Here is a 25,008-nt window from a genome sequence, read left to right as displayed (position 1 = left end):
ATTGGCTGTCATTCCGGAAGTTCAGACCTTCTTTCTGGGTGTACTCAGGATTCAACCTACCTTCGTACCTCCGGTTCCACCGTGGGATTTAAATCTGGTTCTTCAGGCTCTCCAGAAGCCTCCGTTTGAACCATTAAATTCTGTTGAGTTACGCTTTCTTACTCTTAAAGTGTTTTTCTCTTGGCCATTGCCTCCGCTAGGCGTGTTTCTGAGTTGGCAGCCGTTACTTGCAGGCCGCCTTTGTTGGTTTTTCACGACAATCGAGTGGTTTTACGTACAAAGCCTTCTTTTCTGCCTAAAGTTGTGTCGGCTTTCCATATGAATAAGGACATTGTTCTTCCGGCGTTTGTTCAAGAATCTTCTGGAGGGGATTGCCATTTGGCCTCCTTGGATGTTGTTAGAGCTTTACGCATATATTTGTCCCGTACAGAATCTATTCGACGTACGGATACCTTATTGATTTTGTTTGCTGCGCCCAAGCGTGGCTGGCCGGCCCCTAAAAATAGTGGCGCGCTGGGTTACCTCTGCTATTAGACAGGCTTATGTTTCTTCAGCGTTACCTATTCCTGATTCTTTGAGGGCTCATTCGACTAGAGCTGTTGGGGCCTCTTGGGCTGTGCGCGGTGGAGTGTCCGTCGAGCAGTTATGTCGAGCGGCAACCTGGTCTTCCATGCATACCTTCACAAAGTTTTACCGTTTTCATACTTTTGGTTTGGAGTCTGCCTCTGTTGGGCATCAGATTTTACGGACGGCTATGCCGTCCACGTCTCCCTCCTCTAATTAGCTTGCTTTGGGAAATCCCACAAATAACAGCTCAGCGTCCCCCAGATGGATGAAAGAGAAATAGGGATTTTTGTTACTTACCGTAAAATCTCTTTCTCTGATTCCATCTGGGGGGACGCTGCGATCCCTCCCGTATTTTTTTTTTTTTTTGTGTGACTGGTTTCCTTGGTCAGGTTCTATCTCATCTCCTCCGGCTTTGCTAAACGTTAACTGAGGTGATCTAGTGGTAGGCTGGAGATGGGAGGGGTTAGAGGGGGGAGGAGTTAGATTTGATAGGTTCTGTGCCAAACTCCCATCCACACACTCTAACCCACAAGTAACAGCGCAGCGTCCCCCAGATGGAATAAGAGAGAGAGATTTTACGGTAAGTAACAAAAATCCCTATTTCATCCAGTGCTGCACTGACGTGTCTGCATTCTGAGTCATGGGAAAAGCAAAAGAATTGTCAAAGGATCTGCGGCAAAAGGTAATTGAACTGTATAAAACAGGAAAGGGATATAAAAAGATATCCAAGCAATTGAGAATGCCAATCAGCAGTGTTCAAACTCTAATTAAGAAGTGGAAAATGAGGGATTCTGTGGAAACCAAATCACGGTCAGGTAGACCAACAAAAATTTCAGCCACAACTGCCAGGAAAATTGTTCGGGATGCAAAGAAAAATCCACAAATAACTTCAGCTGAAATACAGGACGCTCTGAAAAAAAGTGGTGTGGTTGTTTCAAGATTCACAATAAGGAGGTATTTGAAAACAAATGGGCTGCATGGTCGAGTCGCCAGAAGAAAGCCATTACTACGCAAATGCCACAAAGCATCCCACTTACAAGCACAGAGACAAGCACAGAGTCTCCAGCACAGAGACAAGCCTCAAAACTTCTGGAACAATGAGTGACGAGACCAAAATTTAACTTTTTGGCCACAACCATAAACGTTACATTTGGAGAGGAGTCAACAAGGCCTATGATGAAAGGTACACCATTCCTACTGTGAAACACAGAGGTGGATCACTGATGTTTTGGGGATGTGTGAGCTACAAAGGCACTGGAGACTTTGTCAAAATTGATGGCAAGATGAATGCAGCATGTTATCAGAAAATACTGGAGGAAAATTTGCACTCATCAGCCCGGAAGCTGCGCATGGGACGTACTTGGACGTTCCAACATGACAATGATCCAAAACACAAGGCCAAGTCGACCGGTCATTGGCTACAGTAGAATAAAGTGAAGGTTCTGGAGTGGCCATCTCAGTCTCCTGTCCTCAATATCATTGAGCCACTCTGGGGAGATCTCAAACGTGCAGTTCATGCAAGACAGCCCAAGAAGTTACAGGAACTGGAGGTTTTTGCCAAGAAGAATGGGCAGCTTTACCATCTGAGAAAATAAAGAGCCTCATCCAGGACTACCACAAAAGACTTCAAGCTGTCATTGATGTTAAAGGGGGCAATACACGGTATTAAGAACTGGGTATGTAAACTTTTGGTCAGGGTCATTTGGGTAGTTTCTGTTGTCATTATGATTTAAAAAGAGTAAATACAGTTGTTTGACAATAAATGGCTTCACCCAACCACTAACCATGAGTGAAAGAAAAGTTTGTGAGTTATCATTCATATTCTCTGACAAATGGACAGAAAATCACAAAATCTGCTAGGGTATGTAAACTTATGAGCACAACTGAAAATATCTATCTATATATCTATCTATCTATCTATATATATATATATATATATATATATATATAGAAAAGATGTCGCGCAATCTCACACAGAGTCTTTGAAATATATATCAGTCCAAATGTACTTTTGCAGCAGTCCTCCTCTAGGAGTAAACCCGTACTCCTCAGCACATGTGAAAAAAAGAAATAATGGAGGGTGCAATGGTGAGTATAGAATTACAAGTTTTTACTGGCATCAGTATCACTCACGTACATTTAACATAAAAGTTAACCAGCGCGATGTAGATCATCAGTGGAGCCTCCGGAAAACCGCACCAACGAACCCCGTCGCTCACAGGATAACAGCAGCCGCTAAATCCTTCTAGCCGCACGGACTTGAATAACGGACCACACGCGCTGACACTTCAGACAATGGATCCTTGAACCTCGTCCTGCTGGCCACGCCCAACGCGTTTCGTCGTAAGACTTCGTCAGGGGGTGTGGCTAACATCAATGTCCCATACAATTTATAGCAGACCAGCATAATTGACTTTGAGCAGCATCAATAATTGAATTACATCATATAAAATGCAAATAACATCAACAAACAACATACAATATTCTTAAAACATATATGTTATCCATAGTAACAACACTGGCAGTTTTTATATAGTTTAAAATACATAAAAGATAAAATACACAATAATAATAAAAACAAAATAACACTAATTGTGTCAATTAAACATTTAGTATCACCTGAAAAAGTAAAACCTCTGTTTCTATGTGGTTTTTAACTCCATCTATACTGATTAGACACTATTATAAACAGGAACACAATGGAGCCAATGGCCCTACTACTATGCGTAAGAGTTAATAGCGTCTAAACAGCAAGTTTATAGTGCAGAAAATAGGTATTTAATGTAGAAAAGGGGTAATGTCATAATTTTCATTCAGCCCAAATGGGCTGATAGTATTGAGTGTATGTATCCAATACATTTCTCTCTTTCCCAATAATTTAGAGACATCACCTCCCCTATCATCTAATTCTACATGCTCAATAGCTTTAAAAGAAAAATTGCTGAGCGAACCCCCATTACAATTAAAAAAATGTCTAGGTACACTGTGATCTTTCAATTTATTAGTGATACTCCTAGTATGCTCAAGTATACGAATTTTTAAATGTCTTTTGGTTTTTCCCACGTATCTTGCACCGCAAGAACACTCTAAAAGATAAATTACGGAAGTGGTCAGGCAATTCATAAAACTTTTTATTTCCCAAGATTTTGATTTGGCACTATTCCAAATCCTCTTCCTATCTTTATCCATCAAAGGACATACCTTGCAATGATTGCATGGGAAACATCCTGTAATTTTGGTTTTGCCTAACCATGTCTCACCTGGTGTATAACTTAAATTACTTGGAGCTAATGAGTTTTTTAAGGATCTCGCTTTTTTAAATACTACTTGTGGGTCTTTAGGTAACAGGTCTTTAAGAACAGGATCAAGTGCTAAAATACCCCAGTGTTTTTGCAGAATCTTTTTAATATCATTACTTCTGGTATTATAAGTGGTAATAAAAGGCATAAAAGAGGAATCTCGTATATTACTTTTCTCTTTATACACCAATAATTGTTTCCTATCTAGGCCATCAGCTTTTTCTTTACATTTAGTAACCAGTCCAGCTGGATATTGTTTCTCTAAAAACCTTTTTTCATAAAGTGCGGCTTGCTCATTAAATTTAACTTGCTCCCCACAATTCCTCTTTAACCTCAAGAATTGCGAATAAGGTATATTCGTTACCCACTTTTTCAAGTGACAGCTCTTAAAGTGCACATAATTGTTGCTATCAACCTTTTTAACATATGTATAGGTATTGATGCTTTTCCCAGGGGTCCAGTCTGTTGAATCAATCACCAGATCTAAAAACTCAATTTTGTTTTTCTGATAGTTTGCTGTAAATTTCAAATTGTAACGATTAATATTAAGAAAAACCATAAATTTATTAAAATCATTCTCAGTCCCCTTCCAGATAATTAGTATATCATCTATATACCTATAAAAACTATGTATAAAATCTGAAAATGGATTATTATTAAAAATCACTTCTGACTCCCATTTTCCTAAATAAAGATTGGCGAAGCTCGGGGCGTAAGGGGTCCCCATCGCACAGCCGCACAGCTGGTTAAAAAAATGGCCCTGAAATTTAAAATAATTATTGTTAAGTAGATAGCTTCCAGTCCCTCTTTATGAGGAATACACGTATATTTCTCACATTACCATTCTTATAATCCAAAAGATCACGCTGGAATTTCCTAACTTTAGTGTCTATGACCTCTTTCTCAATTTTTTTAATCCTAGAATCACTATCTATTCTTAAATCTTTAAATTCTCTTATTTCTTTAATGGGTTCTGTTTTTTTGTTGATCTCAATTATTTCTAAATCAACTTCCTTTAGTTCATGCTTTCTCTCTTGTATAATTAATCGAACTAAATCTTTAGAACAATTATCAAGAATGCCATACCAAGCATCAGTAAAGGACTTTTTTTCATTACCAAATGTAGGTGCCTTTAAGATACGTAAACCTCTTGGTATACGATCAGCTTCTAAATATTGCTCAAGTGTTGTTATCTCCCAGCTCAGAGATCAATTATATATATAATCCACATCCTAGACTTGCGATCTTTTACCACTTGCCAAAGATCCATAAACGGCTGATGAAACCCCCTGGTCGACCTATAATTGCTGGGATTGACTCGGCAACATCCAAATTATCTCAATTCATTGATGTTTACATCAAAAATTATGTACTTGGTTTAAAATCCTTCATCAAAGATTCTACTCATGTTTTAAGAAATCTTGATTCAATTGTTTGGGACCCCACGTATAGCTGGTGTACTATTGATGTAGAATCCCTCTATACGTGTATTCCTCATAAAGAGGGACTGGAAGCTATCTACTTTTATTTGAGCAATGATGAAACCCTAAGTGAAGATCAGAGACTCTTTCTAATTGAATGCATACGTTTCGTACTTAACAATAATTATTTTAAATTTCAGGGCCATTTTTTTAACCAGATGTGCGATGGGGACCCCTTACGCCCCGAGCTTCGCCAATCTTTATTTAGGAAAATGGGAGTCAGAAGTGATTTTTAATAATAATCCATTTTCAGATTTTATACATAGTTTTTATAGGTATATAGATGATATACTAATTATCTGGAAGGGGACTGAGAATGATTTTAATAAATTTATGGTTTTTCTTAATATTAATCGTTACAATTTGAAATTTACAGCAAACTATCAGAAAAACAAAATTGAGTTTTTAGATCTGGTGATTGATTCAACAGACTGGACCCCTGGGAAAAGCATCAATACCTATACATATGTTAAAAAGGTTGATAGCAACAATTATGTGCACTTTAAGAGCTGTCACTTGAAAAAGTGGGTAACGAATATACCTTATTCGCAATTCTTGAGGTTAAAGAGGAATTGTGGGGAGCAAGTTAAATTTAATGAGCAAGCCGCACTTTATGAAAAAAGGTTTTTAGAGACAATATCCAGCTGGACTGGTTACTAAATGTAAAGAAAAAGCTGATGGCCTAGATAGGAAACAATTATTGGTGTATAAAGAGAAAAGTAATATACGAGATTCCTCTTTTATGCCTTTTATTACCACTTATAATACCAGAAGTAATGATATTAAAAAGATTCTGCAAAAACACTGGGGTATTTTAGCACTTGATCCTGTTCTTAAAGACCTGTTACCTAAAGACCCACAAGTAGTATTTAAAAAAGCGAGATCCTTAAAAAACTCATTAGCTCCAAGTAATTTAAGTTATACACCAGGTGAGACATGGTTAGGCAAAACCAAAATTACAGGATGTTTCCCATGCAATCATTGCAAGGTATGTCCTTTGATGGATAAAGATAGGAAGAGGATTTGGAATAGTGCCAAATCAAAATCTTGGGAAATAAAAAGTTTTATGAATTGCCTGACCACTTCCGTAATTTATCTTTTAGAGTGTTCTTGCGGTGCAAGATACGTGGGAAAAACCAAAAGACATTTAAAAATTCGTATACTTGAGCATACTAGGAGTATCACTAATAAATTGAAAGATCACAGTGTACCTAGACATTTTTTTAATTGTAATGGGGGTTCGCTCAGCAATTTTTCTTTTAAAGCTATTGAGCATGTAGAATTAGATGATAGGGGAGGTGATGTCTCTAAATTATTGGGAAAGAGAGAAATGTATTGGATACATACACTCAATACTATCAGCCCATTTGGGCTGAATGAAAATTATGACATTACCCCTTTTCTACATTAAATACCTATTTTCTGCACTATAAACTTGCTGTTTAGACGCTATTAACTCTTACGCATAGTAGTAGGGCCATTGGCTCCATTGTGTTCCTGTTTATAATAGTGTCTAATCAGTATAGATGGAGTTAAAAACCACATAGAAACAGAGGTTTTACTTTTTCAGGTGATACTAAATGTTTAATTGACACAATTAGTGTTATTTTGTTTTTATTATTATTGTGTATTTTATCTTTTATGTATTTTAAACTATATAAAAACTGCCAGTGTTGTTACTATGGATAACATATATGTTTTAAGAATATTGTATGTTGTTTGTTGATGTTATTTGCATTTTATATGATGTAATTTAATTATTGATGCTGCTCAAAGTCAATTATGCTGGTCTCCTATAAATTGTATGGGACATTGATGTTAGCCACACCCCCTGACGAAGTCTTACGACGAAACGCGTTGGGCGTGGCCAGCAGGACGAGGTTCAAGGATCCATTGTCTGAAGTGTCAGCGCGTGTGGTCCGTTATTCAAGTCCGTGCGGCTAGAAGGATTTAGCGGCTGCTGTTATCCTGTGAGCGACGGGGTTCGTTGGTGCGGTTTTCCGGAGGCTCCACTGATGATCTACATCGCGCTGGTTAACTTTTATTTTAAATGTACGTGAGTGATACTGATGCCAGTAAAAACTTGTAATTCTATACTCACCATTGCGCCCTCCATTATTTCTTTTTTTCATATATATATATATATATATATATATATATATATATATATATATATAATCTCTTAGATTTGAGATGTATGAAAGGTGTCAAAGTCGAAAAATATTGCAGTACACACATCACGTATAAACTACACACAGATGGCCTCTGCGCGTGTACTTGTTCTGTCGTGCGTTCACATATTCGCAGTTTGCGTATGATCGCTCCCGCGGTCCTGCACATTAGCGCGTGGTATGGGTATTTACAGTAGAGTTTGTGAACGCATGGAAAGCTATCAAAACACATTACATATTTAATCCAAATAGTGCACAATGTACACATAGCCTCCCTGCACCACATCAGAAAATAACAGCAGTTTAAATGGTTTCAGAACAAAGGGATTCACCTTTGCAGAATAGGAGGGGACAGAACAAGGTTATAAGGTGGTGTTTGGTATCCAGCTGAAGGGTATTTTAAGGGTAACATTCCGGTGTTGGTTTGAGAAAGATTGCATGTTCCTGCGGATAGTTCTGTGCAGGAGCAGAATATAGATATAAACTGTATTTACTGTACATTATGTATGCGGCGGGAATCCAGAGGAGACCACCCACAATAGCAGTTGGGAAAGACATCGCCTACCTATTCAAACCGACCTATTACCTCTCCTGTACTGTAAATGTGCATTCCTGTGTCCAATGGACAAAGAGATTACAGTATCTATTGTATTGCTTTTTGGAAGAATTGTATAAAGAGAGCCTGCTGCAGGCCTGGTCAGACACAAGACTCACAACGTTATCTATCAGATGACGGAGGACCGGACCGGGTAGCACAAGCGAATCCACTCACGTATGTAACATTGACTGTAGCCATTTACTCTGTTATATTGTATTGTATTATTTGTATTGTAACCCCCTTTCAGCAATAATACCCTGTGGTGTCGGAACCCAGTGGTTTAATTACAATCTGGTGTCGTGTCTTCATTGCCCTGCTAAGGTTTAAAGTGTATTATCATTGCATTGCATTGCATTGCTGTAAAAGGTTTAAAGTGTATCTCTGGGTGTGTACGCGCTGCGAGTACTTTGTACCGTCAGCGCGGCGTTTGTACGCTAAGTCCGTACACAGCACGTGACTTTGTACGCTAATAGCGTACAAAGTACTTAGAGTGTGTATTAAGTACAGCGGCCGCAGCGGCTCCAGGGTAAAGTGTATTTAAGGTGTGTTTAAGGTATAGCTTTCATTCCTAAGGATAAATCAGCATTATCAAAGGGTAGTTATTGAGGGCTTTGTAGGTAAGTGTCAGTTCAGTGCTGTGTTGTAGAGGATACTGGGAGCCAGTATAAAGATTGCAAAGTGTTACAGTGAGATAGGAGGATCACTGTTAGTATGTTCTTTAAAATGATTTAAGCAGGGATAGCCGTGCAAAAGGAATGCCACATAGAAAAAGATTAAGGGTAATCCATTTACTAATATTTTAATATAGAAAAAACTATAAATTGGCTCTTTCATACTGGCTTCAGTCAAATGGTTATCTGCCCTGTTTTTCCTAGTGATCTCTTTCCAGACTGGAAATAGCCTACTTGAATCTTCTGTGTCACATTAGGTAACTCCAATCCAAAGAAGTACAGGCTAGATGACCGTTTGATGGCTGCATTAGGAATAAATCCCTCTGTGTGTATGCCAGTTTTTTTTTTATAATGTTGGGTCCGTTATGACATTGGTAAAATAAAATAAAAATTGTGGGTCTCTTAAATGTTGACCAGATGACATGGGCCTTATTTTATGCTCTCTACATGCTAATAGATCTCCCCTTTTTACTTGCAGAATGAGGTTGAAAGCGGAAGAATAATTTTTTCAGAACACATTCCTTTGTCAAGGGTACAGCAAGGTATTAAATCTGGAATTTACCTACAAGGGACATTCAGAGCAAGTAGGGACAACTTCCTGGAGGCTACAGTCTGGGTCCATGGAGAATCTGTAGAGAACAAAGAGGTATACCTAAGCAGCCTGCATTGGCATATACATACACAACCAGTGCATGTGTACATACAGCTAGCAAAGCTCAATGATGAGTGGAAACGTAATCAATTCCAACATATTTATATAGTGCTTAGTGATGTTATCCGTATTCATTAGGAAGAGTTGGGTATAATAATATATGGAGTAGCATACCCACTGGTGTGGCTAAGGGTTGTTGAAGTTGCCTGATTGTTCTGAGCATTTATTTCATAAATAACTTCAGCGTAATTTGCAGCATTTCTTGGTTTTGCAAATAAACAATAAAACAAAGTGTGAGCCCGCCCTGCACACAATCTAAAATTCTTCCTACTGGCCTTGCGGATTTTGTTTCTGTTCAATTTTACAACCTTTTTAAAAATATGGTATATTTATACTCCTGTATGTAAAGCATATATGACCTTCCTTTTTGTTTTTTTGTTTTTTTTTTTTCACCTTCACATTTATAATCTGATCCTTCCTATATTGTACACAAGTTTCTATAGTGATTTGAATTGCTAATAAATTTTCTCTGACGTCCTAGTGGATGCTGGGAACTCCGTAAGGACCATGGGGAATAGCGGCTCCGCAGGAGACTGGGCACAACTAAGAAAGATTTAGGACTACCTGGTGTGCACTGGCTCCTCCCTCTATGCCCCTCCTCCAGACCTCAGTTAGAATTTTGTGCCCGGCCGAGCTGGTTGCACACTAGGGGCTCTCCTGAGCTCTTAGAAAAGAAAGTATATTTAGGTTTTTTATTTTCAGTGAGATCTGCTGGCAACAGACTCACTGCTACGAGGGACTGAGGGGAGAAGAAGCGAACCTACCTGCTTGCAGCTAGCTTGGGCTTCTTAGGCTACTGGACACCATTAGCTCCAGAGGGATCGAACACAGGCCCAGCCTTGGTCGTCCGGTCCCGGAGCCGCGCCGCCGTCCCCCTTGCAGAGCCAGAAGCAAGAAGAACGTCCAGGAAATCGGCGGCTGAAGACTCCGGTCTTCATTAAGGTAGCGCACAGCACTGCAGCTGTGCGCCATTGCTCCCCATGCACACCACACACTCCGGTCACTGATGGGTGCAGGGCGTTGGGGGGGGGGGGGGGGCGCCCTAGGCTGCAATAAAAATACCTTAGCTTGGCAAAAAACCACATAATACAGTCAGTAAAACTATATATATGTAAAATCCCCTGCCAAAAATATCCTGAAAAAAGCGGGAGAAGTCTGCCGTGAAGGGGGCGGGGCTATCTCCCTCAGCACACTGGCGCCATTTCCTCTCACAGCTCCGCTGGAAGGACGCTCCCAAGGCTCTCCCCTGCAGTTTCCATGCTCAATAGGGTAAAAAAGAGAGGGGGGGGCACTAAATTTAGGCGCAAACTGTGTATTATAGCAGCTATAGGGGAAATATCACTGTGTGTAGTGTGTATCCCTGCATTATATAGCGCTGTGGTGTGTGCTGGCATACTCTCTCTCTGTCTCCCCAAAGGGCTTTGTGGGGTCCTGTCCTCAGTCAGAGCATTCCCTGTGTGTGTGCGGTGTGTCGGTACGGCTGTGTCGACATGTTTGATGAGGAGGCTTATGTGGAGGCGGAGCAGGTGCCGATAAATGTGATGTCACCCCCTGCGGGGTCGACACCTGAATGGATGGACATGTGGAAGGAATTACGCGACAGTGTCAACTCCTTACATAAAAGGTTTGACGACATAGCAGATGTGGGACAGCCGGTTTCTCAGCCCGTGCCTGCCCAGGCGTCTCAAAAGCCATCAGGGGCTCTAAAACGCCCACTACCTCAGATGGCAGACACAGATGTCGACACGGATACTGACTCCAGTGTCGACGACGATGATGAGACTAGTGTACATTCCAATAGAGCCACTCGTTATATGATTACGGCAATGAAAAATGTGTTGCACATTTCTGATATTACCCCAGGTACCACAAAAAAGGGTATTATGTTTGGGGAGAAAAAGCTACCAGTGGATTTTCCCCCATCTGATGAATTAAATGAAGTGTGTGAAGAAGCGTAGGCTTCCCCCGATAAGAAACTGGTAATTTCTAAAAAGTTACTAATAGCGTACCCTTTCCCGCCAGAGGACAGGTCACGTTGGGAGACATCCCCTAGGGTGGATAAAGCGCTCACACGTCTGTCAAAAAAGGTGGCACTACCGTCTCCGGACACGGCCGCCCTAAAGGAGCCTGCGGATAGAAAGCAGGAGGCTATCCTGAAGTCTGTATATACACACTCAGGAATTATACTGAGACCGGCTATTGCTTCAGCATGGATGTGCAGTGCTGCAGCTGCGTGGTCAGATTCCCTGTCGGAAAACATTAATACCCTAGACAGGGACACTATATTGCTAACCGTAGAGCATATTAAAGACGCTGTCTTATACATGAGAGATGCACAGAGGGATATTTGCCGGCTGGCATCTAAAATAAACGCAATGTCCATTCTGCCAGGAGAGGATTGTGGACTCGGCAGTGGACAGGAGATGCAGATTCTAAAAGGCACATGGAAGTTTTGCCTTACAAGGGTGAGGAGTTGTTTGGGGATGGTCTCTCGGACCTCGTTTCCACAGCGACAGCTGGGAAGTCAGCATTTTTACCCCATGTTCCCTCACAGCCAAAGAAAGCACCGTATTATCAGGTACAGTCCTTTTGGCCCCAGAAAGGCAAGCGGATTAGAGGCGCGTCCTTTCTGCCCAGAGGCAGAGGTAGAGGGAAAAAGCTGCAACATACAGCCAGTTCCCAGGAACAAAATTCCTCCCCCGCTTCCTCTAAGTCCACCGCATGACGCTGGGGCTCCACAGGCGGAGCCAGGTACGGTGGGGGCCCGTCTCAAGAACTTCAGCGACCAGTGGGCTCGCTCACGGGTGGATCCCTGGATTCTACAAGTAGTATCTCAGGGGTACAAGCTGGAATTCGAGACGTCTTCCCCCTCGCCGTTTCCTCAAATCTGCCTTGCCGACAGCTCCCCCGGACAGGGAGGCAGTGCTGGAGGCGATTCACAAGCTGTATTCTCAGCAGGTGATAATCAAGGTACCCCTCCTGCAACAAGGACGGGGTTACTATTCCACAATGTTTGTGGTACCGAAACCGGACGGTTCGGTGAGACCCATTTTACATTTAAAATCCTTGAACACTTATATAAGAAGGTTCAAGTTCAAGATGGAATCGCTCAGGGCGGTGATTGCAAGCCTGGACGAGGGGGATTACATGGTATCACTGGACATCAAGGATGCTTACCTGCATGTCCCCATTTACCCTCCTCACCAGGAGTACCTCAAATTTGTGGTACAGGACTGTCATTACCAATTCCAGACGTTGCCGTTTGGTCTGTCCACGGCACCGAGGGTATTTACCAAGGTAATGGCCGAAATGATGATACTCCTTCGAAAAAAGGGAGTTTTAATTATCCCGTACTTGGACGATCTCCTTATAAAGGCGAGGTCCAGGGAACAGTTGTTGATCGGAGTAGCACTATCTCGGGAAGTGCTACAACAGCACGGCTGGATCCTGAATATTCCAAAGTCGCAGCTGGTTCCTACAACGCGTCTACTGTTCCTGGGGATGGTTCTGGACACAGAACAGAAAAAAGTGTTTCTCCCGGAGGAGAAGGCCAAGGAGTTGTCATCTCTAGTCAGAGACCTCCTAAAACCAAAACAGGTGTCGGTGCACCACTGCACGCGAGTCCTGGGAAAGATGGTGGCTTCTTACGAAGCAATTCCATTCGGAAGGTTCCATGCAAAGATCTTTCAGTGGGATCTGTTGGACAAGTGGTCCGGATCGCATCTTCAGATGCATCGGCTGATAACCCTGTCTCCAAGGACCAGGGTGTCGTTGTTGTGGTGGCTGCAGAGTGCTCATCTTCTAGAGGGCCGCAGATTCGGCATACAGGACTGGGTCCTGGTGACCACGGATGCCAGCCTTCGAGGTTGGGGGGCAGTCACACAGGGAAGAAACTTCCAAGGACTATGGACGAGTCAGGAGACTTCCCTACACATAAATATTCTGGAACTAAGGGCCATTTACAATGCCCTAAGTCAGGCAAGACCCCTGCTTCAACACCAGCCGGTGCTGATCCAGTCAGACAACATCACGGCGGTCGCCCATGTAAACCGTCAGGGCGGCACAAGAAGCAGGATGGCGATGGCAGAAGCCACAAGGATTCTCCGATGGGCGGAAAATCATGTGTTTGCACTGTCAGCAGTGTTCATTCCGGGAGTGGACAACTGGGAAGCAGACTTCCTCAGCAGGCACGACATCCACCCGGGAGAGTGGGGACTTCATCCAGAAGTCTTCCAAAGGGTTGTACACCGTTGGGAAAGGCCACAGGTGGACATGATGGCGTCCCGCCTCAACAAAAAGCTAAAAAGATATTGCGCCAGGTCAAGGGACCCTCAGGCGATAGCTGTGGACGCTCTAGTGACACCGTGGGTGTACCAGTCGGTTTATGTGTTCCCTCCTCTGCCTCTCATACCCAAGGTACTGAGAATAATAAGGAGGAGAGTAGTAAGAACTATACTTGTGGTTCCGGATTGGCCAAAAAGAGCTTGGTACCCAGAACTTCAAGAAATGATCTCAGAGGACCCATGGCCTCTGCCGCTCAGACAGGACCTGCTGCAGCAGGGACCCTGTCTGTTCCAAGACTTACCGCGACTGCGTTTGACGGCATGGCGGTTGAACGCTGGATCCTGAAGGAAAAGGGCATTCCGGAGGAAGTCATCCCTACGCTGATTAAAGCTAGGAAGGAGGTGACCGCAAACCATTATCACCGCATATGGCGAAAATATGTTGCGTGGTGTGAGGCCAGAAGGGCCCCAACGGAGGAATTTCAGCTGGGTCGATTTCTGCACTTCCTACAGTCAGGGGTGACTATGGGCCTCAAATTAGGTTCCATTAAGGTCCAGATTTCGGCTCTGTCGATTTTCTTCCAAAAAAGAACTGGCTTCACTGCCTGAAGTTCAGACGTTTGTTAAAGGAGTGCTGCATATTCAGCCCCCTTTTGTGCCTCCAGTGGCACCTTGGGATCTCAACGTGGTGTTGGATTTCCTAAAGTCACATTGGTTTGAGCCACTTAAATCCGTGGAACTAAAATATCTCACGTGGAAAGTGGTCATGCTGTTGGCCTTAGCTTCGGCCAGGCGTGTGTCTGAATTGGCGGCTTTGTCATGTAAAAGCCTTTATCTGATTTTCCATATGGATAGGGCGGAATTGAGGACTCGTCCCCAATTTCTTCCTAAGGTGGTATTAGCTTTTCATTTGAACCAACCTATTGTGGTGCCTGCGGCTACTAAGGACTTGGAGGATTCCAAGTTGCTGGACGTAGTCAGGGCCCTGAAAATCTATGTTTCCAGGACGGCTGGAGTCAGGAAAACTGACTCGCTATTTATCCTGTATGCGCCCAACAAGCTGGGTGCTCCTGCTTCAAAGCAGTCTATTGCTCGCTGGATCTGTAGTACGATTCAACTTGCACATTCTGCGGCTGGACTGCCGCATCCTAAATCTGTAAAAGCCCATTCCACGAGGAAAGTGGGCTCTTCTTGGGCGGCTGCCCGAGGGGTCTCGGCTTTACAACTTTGCCGAGCTGCTACTTGGTCGGGTTCAAACACATTTGCTAAGTTCTACAAGTTTGATACCCTGGCTGAGGAGGACCTTGCTTTTGCTCATTCGGTGCTGCAGAGTCATCCGCACTCTCCCGCCCGTTTGGGAGCTTTGGTATAATCCCCATGGTCCTTACGGAGTTCCCAGCATCCACTAGGACGTCAGAGAAAAAAAGAATTTACTCACCGGTAATTCTATTTCTCGTAGTCCATAGTGGATGCTGGGCGCCCATCCCAAGTGCGGATTGTCTGCAATACTTGTATATAGTTATTGCCTAACTAAAGGGTTATTGTTTGGAGCCATCTGTTGAGAGGCTCAGTTGTTATTCATACTGTTCACTGGGTATAGTATAGTAGTTTATTCATTTTTATTATAATTATTAAATTAGAGCAAAGTAAAAACTATACCTATATGCAGATAGAAACGCATGCCGTCCTGTTTACAAACTTCTCCAGATAATCTTGCAAGGATTGCGCAACATAAATCGAGCGATGCATGAAGATATTGTTGCTGTACAGCTGCTGGAGAAAGAGAATTGGGTGGCCCCGTCATCTGTGGTCCTGCAGGATGAAGGTGAAAGTGACGATATTGAATCCGTAGAGGAAAAAGAAAAAATGGTATATACCATGTTTTTTTTTTTTAAAACAATGTGTAAAAATGTGTGTATGTATATGTATGTATATGTATGTGTGTATATATATATATATATATATATATATATGTTAAAATAGATTGTACATACAATCGCCTATATAGTTAACACGTTTTTTCAGCTAATGTTAACCATATTTGTGTGTGTATGTTTTTTTTTTTTTATTTCTGTGTGTGTGTGTATCTGCTTTTGTTGTCAGTCTAAAAGCCGTTATCTTAATGAAAGGCACCTGATACCCATTTTACACAGAGTTTTTGACCCAGGTTATTTCTGGGTCTACCCAGGTCACAGTTTGGTGTAAAAGTTTCCTTGAAAAATAAACCAGGTCAAGTGACCACGGAATCTGACCCTGGTAGGTGCCAGGGCGGACCCAGGTAACGATGCAGTGTAAACAGCTCGACCCGGTTTATGCTTAAAAACTGCTGATTGGCTGTGTATGCAGAGGTCCGCCTCAAGGTAAGGTCTGTGAGTCATGTGAGGCAGACCCTGGGTTCAGTGTAAATGGGGCTGACCTGAGAATAACGCAGGTCCAATGTGTAGTGTAAAAAGGGTCTGACCAAGGTTGGAACAGTGTCTGGAAACCTGGGTCGAACCTGGGTTTTTGGTGTAAAAGGGGTATTACTTACCATGGCTGGTCATATACTGTGTTAGGAAAAGAATTTGTGCACTGTGTATGACTGAATACGTTGTTTATCCTATATACTTTGTGTGCAGCTGAAAACGGGTAACAAGAGCAAGGGAAAACCCTCCGGAAAAGTCGTGGGCATCATAAAGAGAAACTGGAGACAGTACTGCGGCATGTTGTCTAAGTCACAGATTAAAGAGGTAAGTGTTCATGATATCTTGTCACACTATATAATTATGCAAGTTTCTCTATTCTAATATCTGTAACCCTTTCAGTCCACCCGCCATCTCTTCACACCGGCTGACCGGCAAATACCTCGCATTCGCATAGAAACCAGGCAGGCGTCCACCCTGGAAGGTCAGAGAATTCTAGTGGCAGTAGATGGCTGGCCGAGAAACTCTCGATATCCTAACGTAAGTGCACCTCATTGTTCCAGTTGGTTTGCCGTTTAGAGACCTAAAATTAATTATTATGGTTTTAGATGCCACAAGGATGCACACTGACCAGCTTGAATAAAACAATAGCAATACATTACAATTCAGACAAAACTTTAGAAGTCTCCTGTCTAAGGGGCAGATTTGGCAGCTCACTTTGCACATATAATGGCCGGTTATGGTAGGCAAATTCTACGGGATCCGGTCTCGAGGTCGACACGATCTAGGTTGACCACTATTGGTCGACAGTAATTTGGTCGACGGGGTTTCTATGTTGACAGGGTCTCTATGTCGACATGTTCTAGGTTGACAGGTCAAATGGTCGACATGAGTTTTTCACTAATTTTTTTTTCTTTTTTTGAACTTTTTCTTACTTAACGATCCACGTGGACTACAATTGGGAACGGTAACCTGCCCGAAGCATGGCGAGCGAAGTGAGCCATGCGAGGGGACACGGTGCACTAATTGGGGTTCCCGGTCACTCTACGAAGAAAACAACACTAAAAAACCTCATGTCGACCTTTTGACCTGTCGACCTAGAGACCCTGTTGACCTAGTTACTGTCGACCAATAGTGGTCGACCTAGACACCGTCGACCTAGTTACTATCTACCTTCCATACTACACCCGATTCTGCTCACACCTCCATAGGCTGCAAACAGAATCCGCCTATCGCGAGGTAACATGAAGGAATCATAAGCGATTCCATACTAATTGAATTGGCCCCCAAGGATTATGGTACTGTGGTCCAGCAGGAGATTAATATCTTTCCATGACGTGTCCTTTTTTTGCTTCTTGTCTTCTGAGTGGTGAACTGCACTGCTATAGAAAAATACACAGGTATGCATTTTCATAAATAAAATAGATTGTAACACAATTTATTTATCTTCTTAACACTAGCTCAACTTTTTGGGAATTTTTTAACTTGTTTGTCTTTAAACATTTTCACCTTATTATATAGAAATACAACGTATTTATCCTCCACATAGGGTCACTTTGTTAGGAGTCTGGGTACAGCTGGTGATAAGGAGACAGAGACAGAGGTCTTACTTCTTGAACATGATGTTCCGCATCAACCATTCTCCCAGGCTGTTCTCAGTTTTCTTCCTAAGATGCCATGGTCCATCATTCCAGAGGTGGGAATTCAGAATGTGTAGTAATGTAGACATTAACGTGTTACTATCCAAAGAACACATTTCTGGGATTTGTATATTTACTTCCTATTGCTTCCCATTGCAGGATATGAAGAATAGAGTTGATCTGAGACATCTGTTTGTGTGTAGTGTGGATCCTCCTGGCTGTACGGACATTGATGATGCTCTGCATTGCAGAGAACTAGACAATGGTAACCTGGAGGTGGGTCATTCTCTGAGGTTATTGCTATATGTTATCCCTTATCTGAAGCACGTGTTCAAATTCAGATTTAGAAGGTAGCAGTCACCTGAGCAATTATCTGTATTCATTTGACCAATGTATGATAGAACAGTTATGGTAACAATGTGTATGTGTACTGTTACGCACTTGGTAAAAGTACTACAAGAAGATTATATTAGTATCATTTCTATAACATCTATTTAAATGTTTGCTTTGTAAGGACCGTTTAAATGAACAATGGAGTTTACTGGTTGAATATCAAGATGGCTGTATGTTATATTTGTTATGTGTTTGTTATACATTGTAGGTTGGAGTGCATATTGCAGATGTAAGCTATTTCATTAGGCCTGGAAATGCTCTAGACCAGGAATCTTCTAATCGGGGAACCACTGTGTACCTTTGTGATAAGGTAATAGTGATTGATAATGTGTAGCTTCTAACTATAACCTATATACTGCATGGTTGTTGATCACAAGCCCTTATAAGTATCCAAACACAATTTGTGCTTAATGTTGCTGTAATTCACCTCATTCATGGATCTGCTGGGAAGTTCTTCAGCATTTTGCGTATTCTGTAGCTTTATGTTTTCTTGTTTGTTATATACTACTCTCATTAATAAGATGTTAATGTCAGTCGCAATTTCTGTTGTCTCGTGTAAGGATTAGTATGGCAAACTAAAGCATATTAGGGCCTAATTCATATGTGGTTGGAGTGTGTATCGCTGCTGCTTACTTGGAAGCAGTAGTGATGCTCTGATATGGTAAAGCAGCAAAAGGTGTTTGATATAAGTAAATATCTCCTGCATGTATTAGTGATCAGTGTTGCGTCCTAGAATGCAGCATTGAATCGCCTGCGATGCCATCGGCTAGCTGCGTGACCCACGTGGTCACACAAGCCGTCTGCTGCAGATCCGACCAAGAGGTCCTGGAATCGGCACTCCCCCAAAATCTCCAACACCCCCAAACGGTTGCAAACTGTCGGTACCTCTCTGTCTGCAACCATAGTGTGTCCAACAACACAGGACTCATACGTCACATGTTCGGTACGGGTTTGGCGCATGAGCAAAGTACCGAACATCGCATGTACCAGCTCCCAATGGAAACTTGCTTTGCAAGGATTCTGTTAACCTTGTAATGTCTGTCAATCCCTTCCTAGTGACGTCCTGTTCTCCCATGGCATAGTGCTGAAGTCTCTAGTATGTAAATGTACTAACTCTTTGTAGTTCTATTCCTTATTGGTTTCTGTAACAGAATTATACCCAAAGCTAAAATGATAAAATGCATAATATGATCTAAATGAGAGCAGTAAATCTATCCTAAAAAATAAGTAAGGGTTGCAATACTATTATGCAACATATTTTGCGGTGCATTAACTTTTTTTTTTCCTTAAGTACATACAGTACAGACAAGCAAGAATTGTTACTTCTACTTTTACTAAACAGTATCCTACTGAATAGTGGTGTCTGCAGTTTTTATTTTAATGGTCTATAACATCATATTTTTAAATGTCACTCAGCTGCCCATTAGAATAAAGGACAAGCCCACCAAGCTCTGTAGCTGCTGCTAGGGACAGAAGGAAGATGCAAGCAGGTGCCCTATCCTCACTGCATGGAGCCTGTCTTTCACAGAGATATCAGGGTGGGACAGAGATATGAAGGCGGTGAAGACAGAAGAAAAAAAAATCCTGCAATGACAGGCATGATAACTAGCTATGACAGTCCAAAATGCTTGAGTAATATATAATCCTTCATCTTCACTTTGGCAGCATGAGTCTAATCCCATGGTGCAAAATATAAGAATCTCACTGACATCTGAAGATTATGCGATTGGCCCAGGAACCACTCATGGATGATTCCTGTCCTAGGAATACAGTTTCACATTCGTAAGAGGAAATCCTAGAGATATCACTCTGTTAACACAAGGATCTCATTGCAGGGACAAGTTGCAGATCAGGCTCCCATATAAGTCACGTTTAATTAATCCATTCAAAATAGACCTAATTGCCCCTGAGAAATGTTGAATGCAGGTGATTTATCAAGGTTATGGCAAAGAAAAGGTCAAGAGAAAGAAAACTCTGCTTCAAAGTATAATACAGTATATATTTAGCCTCCCCATCCTACCCTGGAGAATAAAGTAAAACAATTTTGTGTTCTCTGTAAAAGCATACCTATTTGTATGCAGGAAGAGTATTTTTTTTTTTTTTTTCTGGATTTGACAATGTTTCCATATATAATGCCATATCTAATATGCGATGAGATGACATCCCTAGTTTGACATAGAGATTAAAGATCTTCATGGTACACAAACCAGCACAGCATTGGTTCCTGCCATGAAGGGGATAAATGCTAGGACTTCGTTGCTGTACTACTAGGACTTACAGCGCTTATGTGCACCAACCCGAAGTACTGTTCTAATCTTAATGACTATGAAGCCGCTTTTTGATCTCTTTACAGAGAATTGACATGGTCCCTGAGCTGCTCAGTTCAAATTTGTGTTCACTGAGATCAGAGGTGGAGAGGTATGATTTCATTATATTAGTTGCCATTAGAATGAGATTCATTTGCTTGAAATAACGTTTTACGTTTTGTCTTGTGTTCCAGATTAGCGTTTTCCTGCATTTGGGAGATAAGCCAGGATGCTAATATTATAAATACCAAGTTTACAAAAAGTGTCATCAATTCAAAAGTAAGTGTTTGCAAGCCTATGGTCATGGAATTTAATATTTGCAGATATCCTGATGGAAATGCAAACGTTTGAGGTTTTTTTTTTTTTTTCAAGTATGTGGTTTCTGAGGTATTCCATTTTTTGTACAACACATTTCCAATATTTTTTTTTACGCTGAAAGTTACTAACATGAGAGAAACCTGCTTGACTTTTTTTAATGCCATACATTACAGTAACGGATTACTCATTGTTTCACAACATAATCCATAACTCCAAGTATATAACTGGAATGTTATTAAATAATACAGAAATGTTTAATTGAATTTTTTTAATAACATTTTTGCCAACATTCAGACTCTGTTAAATTACATTGCTGTGTACATTTTGGGTTATTACCGGAGGAAAAGCTTAATTAAGTTTCACACCTATTTAGGAAATTAGTAAAATGAGCTTGTTTTTCCTGTCCAGATAACAGGCATAGTGATAAATGTCTATATTGAAAGATGTGTAGATGGCTAAAGTACAGTAGCCTAGGGAGGACAGATTGGGAACTTTGACTGAAGAGGTGAGTTTTCAGGGAACACAAGAAGGTTCGGAGGCTAGAAGAGCGTTGTGTGAGGGGGGGGGGAGCATTCCACAACACAGGAGCTGCCTGAAAAATCTCTGGTTACTGGGAATGGGAGCACGAAGGTGGTCATTCCGGGTTGAACGCAGCCAGCAACTTTTTGCTGCTGCTGCGATCAACTAGTCCATGCCTACGGGGGAGTGTATTTTAGCTTAGCAGGGCTGCCATCGCTTGTGCAGCCTTGCTAAGCTAAAAAAATTTCAAGCACAACAAGACTAGCCCTGGACATACTTACCCTGTGCGTCGATCTCAGCGATGCTGGGGCCGGATTTGACGTCTGACATCCGCCCTCCGTTCTCCTGGACACGCCTGCGTTTTCTTCACCACTCCTCGAAAACGTCTCCAAACGGTCTGGTGACGCCCAGGAACGCTTCTTTATGTCAGTCTTCTTGCGGACGGCTCTGCGACCACTTTCTTCGTTGGCCGCGACGTAACGGGCAACGGCGCGCAGTGCCGCACATGCGCATTCCAGACCCGTTCACACCGCAGTGACAAACCGCTGCTTGCGAATGGGTTGGAATGACCCCCGAAATGTGTGTGAAAGAGAGATACATAGTACATTGGTTAATGTGGAGCTATATTGAAACAAGGGAAGAAATGTACTGTATGTTGGTGCAGTCTTTGTTGCCTTGTATGTTAGTTGGACTGCACACCCAAATTTTTAAACCTATTAAGAGATGCTACGTTGCTAAGGCTTCTAGTACTATGCTGGAGAAAGAAATATGCTGTTGCGCAGTCTAAGCACTAAGAACGCTGATAGTTTTGATAAACTCTTACAATTAACATGCAGTATAAGTGAAGTTCTTCAGTTGCACAATATGTGGGCCCACCCACAGCATCCAGGTGAACTTCATTAGATGGGTCCCTAACCTCTCTAATTACTATGACATTATATAGTTTATCTAGGTTTTACCTTCAAATAGAGCCCATTCTAATATGTAGTCAGCAGTGTAGGAACCTGTGCTAATTAAAACATTTTGGCTTCTGTAAAATACAGGTAACCAATAGGGATTGAAAGAGCAGGGCATCAGCAGTAGAAGGTTTTTTTATAAGGAAAATCCATCTTGATGCTGTGTTCAAAATACATTTTGGGAGTGAAAGTCTTGTTAAGGTGATATGGATGGGATTTTCAACATATATCTCTAGATAATAGTTCCAGAATATTACAGGATTTGAATAAAGACTGGATATGTACAATAAAGGACAGTCCTCAGTCCAGGATTGCATGCCTAGGCAGCGAGCTTGACTTGTAGGGCTCATTGTCATGTTGTCAGCAGATACTGATGTCTAGTAGATAATGCAGTTGAGTTGCCAGTGGTCAGGGTACCAACGCCGGGATCCCGCCCGCTGACAATGCCGCCAGTCGGAATCCCAGCTAACTGGCACCCATAGAGTGGGAATAGAACCTGTAGCATGCGCAACAAGCCACCGAGCCTGCAAGGAGACTCTTTTTGCTCGCCCCACTGCCGGCATACTGACGATCGGGATGCTGTTGTCTGTGGCCCTCATTCCGAGTTGTTCGCTCGTTCTTTTTCATCGCATCGCAGTGAAAATCTGCTTAGTACGCATGCGCAATGTTCGCACTGCGACTGCGCCAAGTAACTTTACTATGAAGAAAGTATTTTTCCTCACGGCTTTTTCTTCGCTCCGGCGATCGTAATGTGATTGACAGGAAATGGGTGTTACTGGGCGGAAACACGGCGTTTCAGGGGCGTGTGGCTGAAAACGCTACCGTTTCCGGAAAAAACGCAGGAGTGGCCGGGGAAACGGTGGGAGTGCCTGGGCGAACGCTGGGTGTGTTTGTGACGTCAACCAGGAACGACAAGCACTGAACTGATCGCACAGGCAGAGTAAGTCTGGAGCTACTCTGAAACTGCTAAGTAGTTAGTAATCGCAATATTGCGAATACATCGGTCGCAATTTTAAGAAGCTAAGATTCACTCCCAGTAGGCGGCGGCTTAGCATGTGTAACTCTGCTAAATTCGCCTTGCGACCGATCAACTCGGAATGAGGGCCTGTATACGGACGGATGGCATCCCGATCGTCTGTAAATCCAACTGATCCTCTAGTAGGCTAATTCTGTTAGCTGGAGGGAATATTATTAGCTTAGTTTTAGGAAAATTGTGTATTGAGGAAGTAATACTGCCAGATTAGGAGATGAACTATTATCACCGGCCTTACGAGGTGAAGAGCCGCTTCCCCCTCTTCAGGAGGGGCACCGCGCCTTAGCTGTCGTAGCACGCTGCACACCCCTAACGCTGCCTGAATGTGACAACGGTGGTGAGTACACATCGGGGGCCCGCTAGGGGGGCCCCTGGTTTCAAAGTGTGGCAGACCACGGGCGTGTACAGGACCCTCCCTGGGGGGTCCCGCTAAGATCCCCTGTGTGTAAAATGGCACAAAAATGCAGAACTGAGCACTTGTGTGAGGTTTTAGACTGGAGACTTTGCCATTATAAATAATATGCTTAGCTCTGGCGCCATTGGGGGGGAGAGAGAGCTTTCTCAGAGCGGGACCAGGGCGTTTTTGGCACCTTCCTCTGCTTACAGAAGCCATCAGCAGCACACACTCAGCGCTTCCTGCCTCACAGACACGCCGGAAACTGGTACATGGTGTAGCAAAAGGGGGAGAGCTGCTTGTGTACACTGTCCTGTGTCTACTTAGGACTGTATTTGTTAGTGTTTACTGTGAATTACAGCGCTGACAGCCTCACTGGAGCTGTGCAGCTCAGGGTGTGCTAAAGGTCCTCTCTCCTCTGTGTCTCCTCTCACATACAGTAGGGCAGGCTTGCATTATTACTGTCTGTGTGTATGTTGTTGTGTTTACTGTGACATATGGGTAAGCACAAGCTGTGCAGTGTATGTCACACCAGATTCTGTCCATTATCTAATGACTGTTTCCTGTGAGCAATGAGGTCAGTCGTCCCAACTTAGTAAAGAGGTTGGAGGAGAGGGTACAGAGCCCCACTGGTTAGGGTCTCTTAAAACCGAGATGTCTGATATGTCATCCCAGCTCACTGCTAATGTGCAGAAATCTCAGCTACTGCAACAAGCTATGGCAGATTTAGCTGCTAGGGCTGATGCACAGTCCCCCCCCTCTTCCATGCAGGTCCCTAGAAGCGTGGTTGTCACAACTGAGGGCCTGAGCTGACGGGAGGCAGCCTCAGTTGTAGGGGCTGAGATGTACCGGAACCTGGGAGGTTGTATCAGACCCCTGGACATGTAAGTAACATGAATAATAACTGCCCGAAGGCGTGACCACGACAACTTGGATAAAAGTCAATGATGTTTATTATGACAACTCCGCAACACAGCAGCAGTAAAAGAAAACGTAAAAGTCAGCAAAGAATAAATACAGTTCCTGGGTACTACAGGATGGCAGGAGCCACAGGGCACTGGTAGTGTGAGATAGTTCTTATGATCTTCTAGATGGAAAGTCCTTACCAGGCCCGACTGTAGCAATGGAGATAACCCAGGATTGTGCCAGCTGGTGTTCCAGGAAAAGCTGGGTTGCTGAAGATAAAACAGCTGCTGTGGATACTGGCTGGAACCAGACTGTTGTTAGCACGGAGTGGATACTGGCTGGAACCAGTTAAATAATAA

At 42.7% G+C, this 25,008-nt stretch overlaps 1 protein-coding gene across 2 annotated transcripts in view; it reads left to right on the top strand.

Annotated features, from left to right (window-relative positions):
• The window catches only part of DIS3 (DIS3 homolog, exosome endoribonuclease and 3'-5' exoribonuclease), a 114,222-nt gene that overhangs the window by 56,395 nt on the left and 32,819 nt on the right, over nt 1–25,008 (top strand). The window contains exons 6-14 of one of the 2 annotated variants that reach the window (XM_063952927.1): nt 9,266–9,433; nt 15,490–15,651; nt 16,401–16,511; nt 16,587–16,724; nt 17,734–17,880; nt 17,984–18,100; nt 18,426–18,527; nt 20,571–20,635; nt 20,718–20,802. In XM_063952927.1, the coding sequence (XP_063808997.1) occupies nt 9,266–9,433; nt 15,490–15,651; nt 16,401–16,511; nt 16,587–16,724; nt 17,734–17,880; nt 17,984–18,100; nt 18,426–18,527; nt 20,571–20,635; nt 20,718–20,802 (1,095 nt within the window). The remainder of the gene's footprint in view (nt 1–9,265; nt 9,434–15,489; nt 15,652–16,400; nt 16,512–16,586; nt 16,725–17,733; nt 17,881–17,983; nt 18,101–18,425; nt 18,528–20,570; nt 20,636–20,717; nt 20,803–25,008) is intronic. The other variant, XM_063952929.1, reaches the window with a different exon arrangement.

The sequence above is a fragment of the Pseudophryne corroboree genome, chromosome 2 (assembly GCF_028390025.1).
Source record: "Pseudophryne corroboree isolate aPseCor3 chromosome 2, aPseCor3.hap2, whole genome shotgun sequence".
NCBI lineage: Eukaryota > Metazoa > Chordata > Amphibia > Anura > Myobatrachidae > Pseudophryne > Pseudophryne corroboree.
Note: the sequence above shows the minus strand (reverse complement) of the source record. Positions and strands in the feature narration are given on the sequence as shown.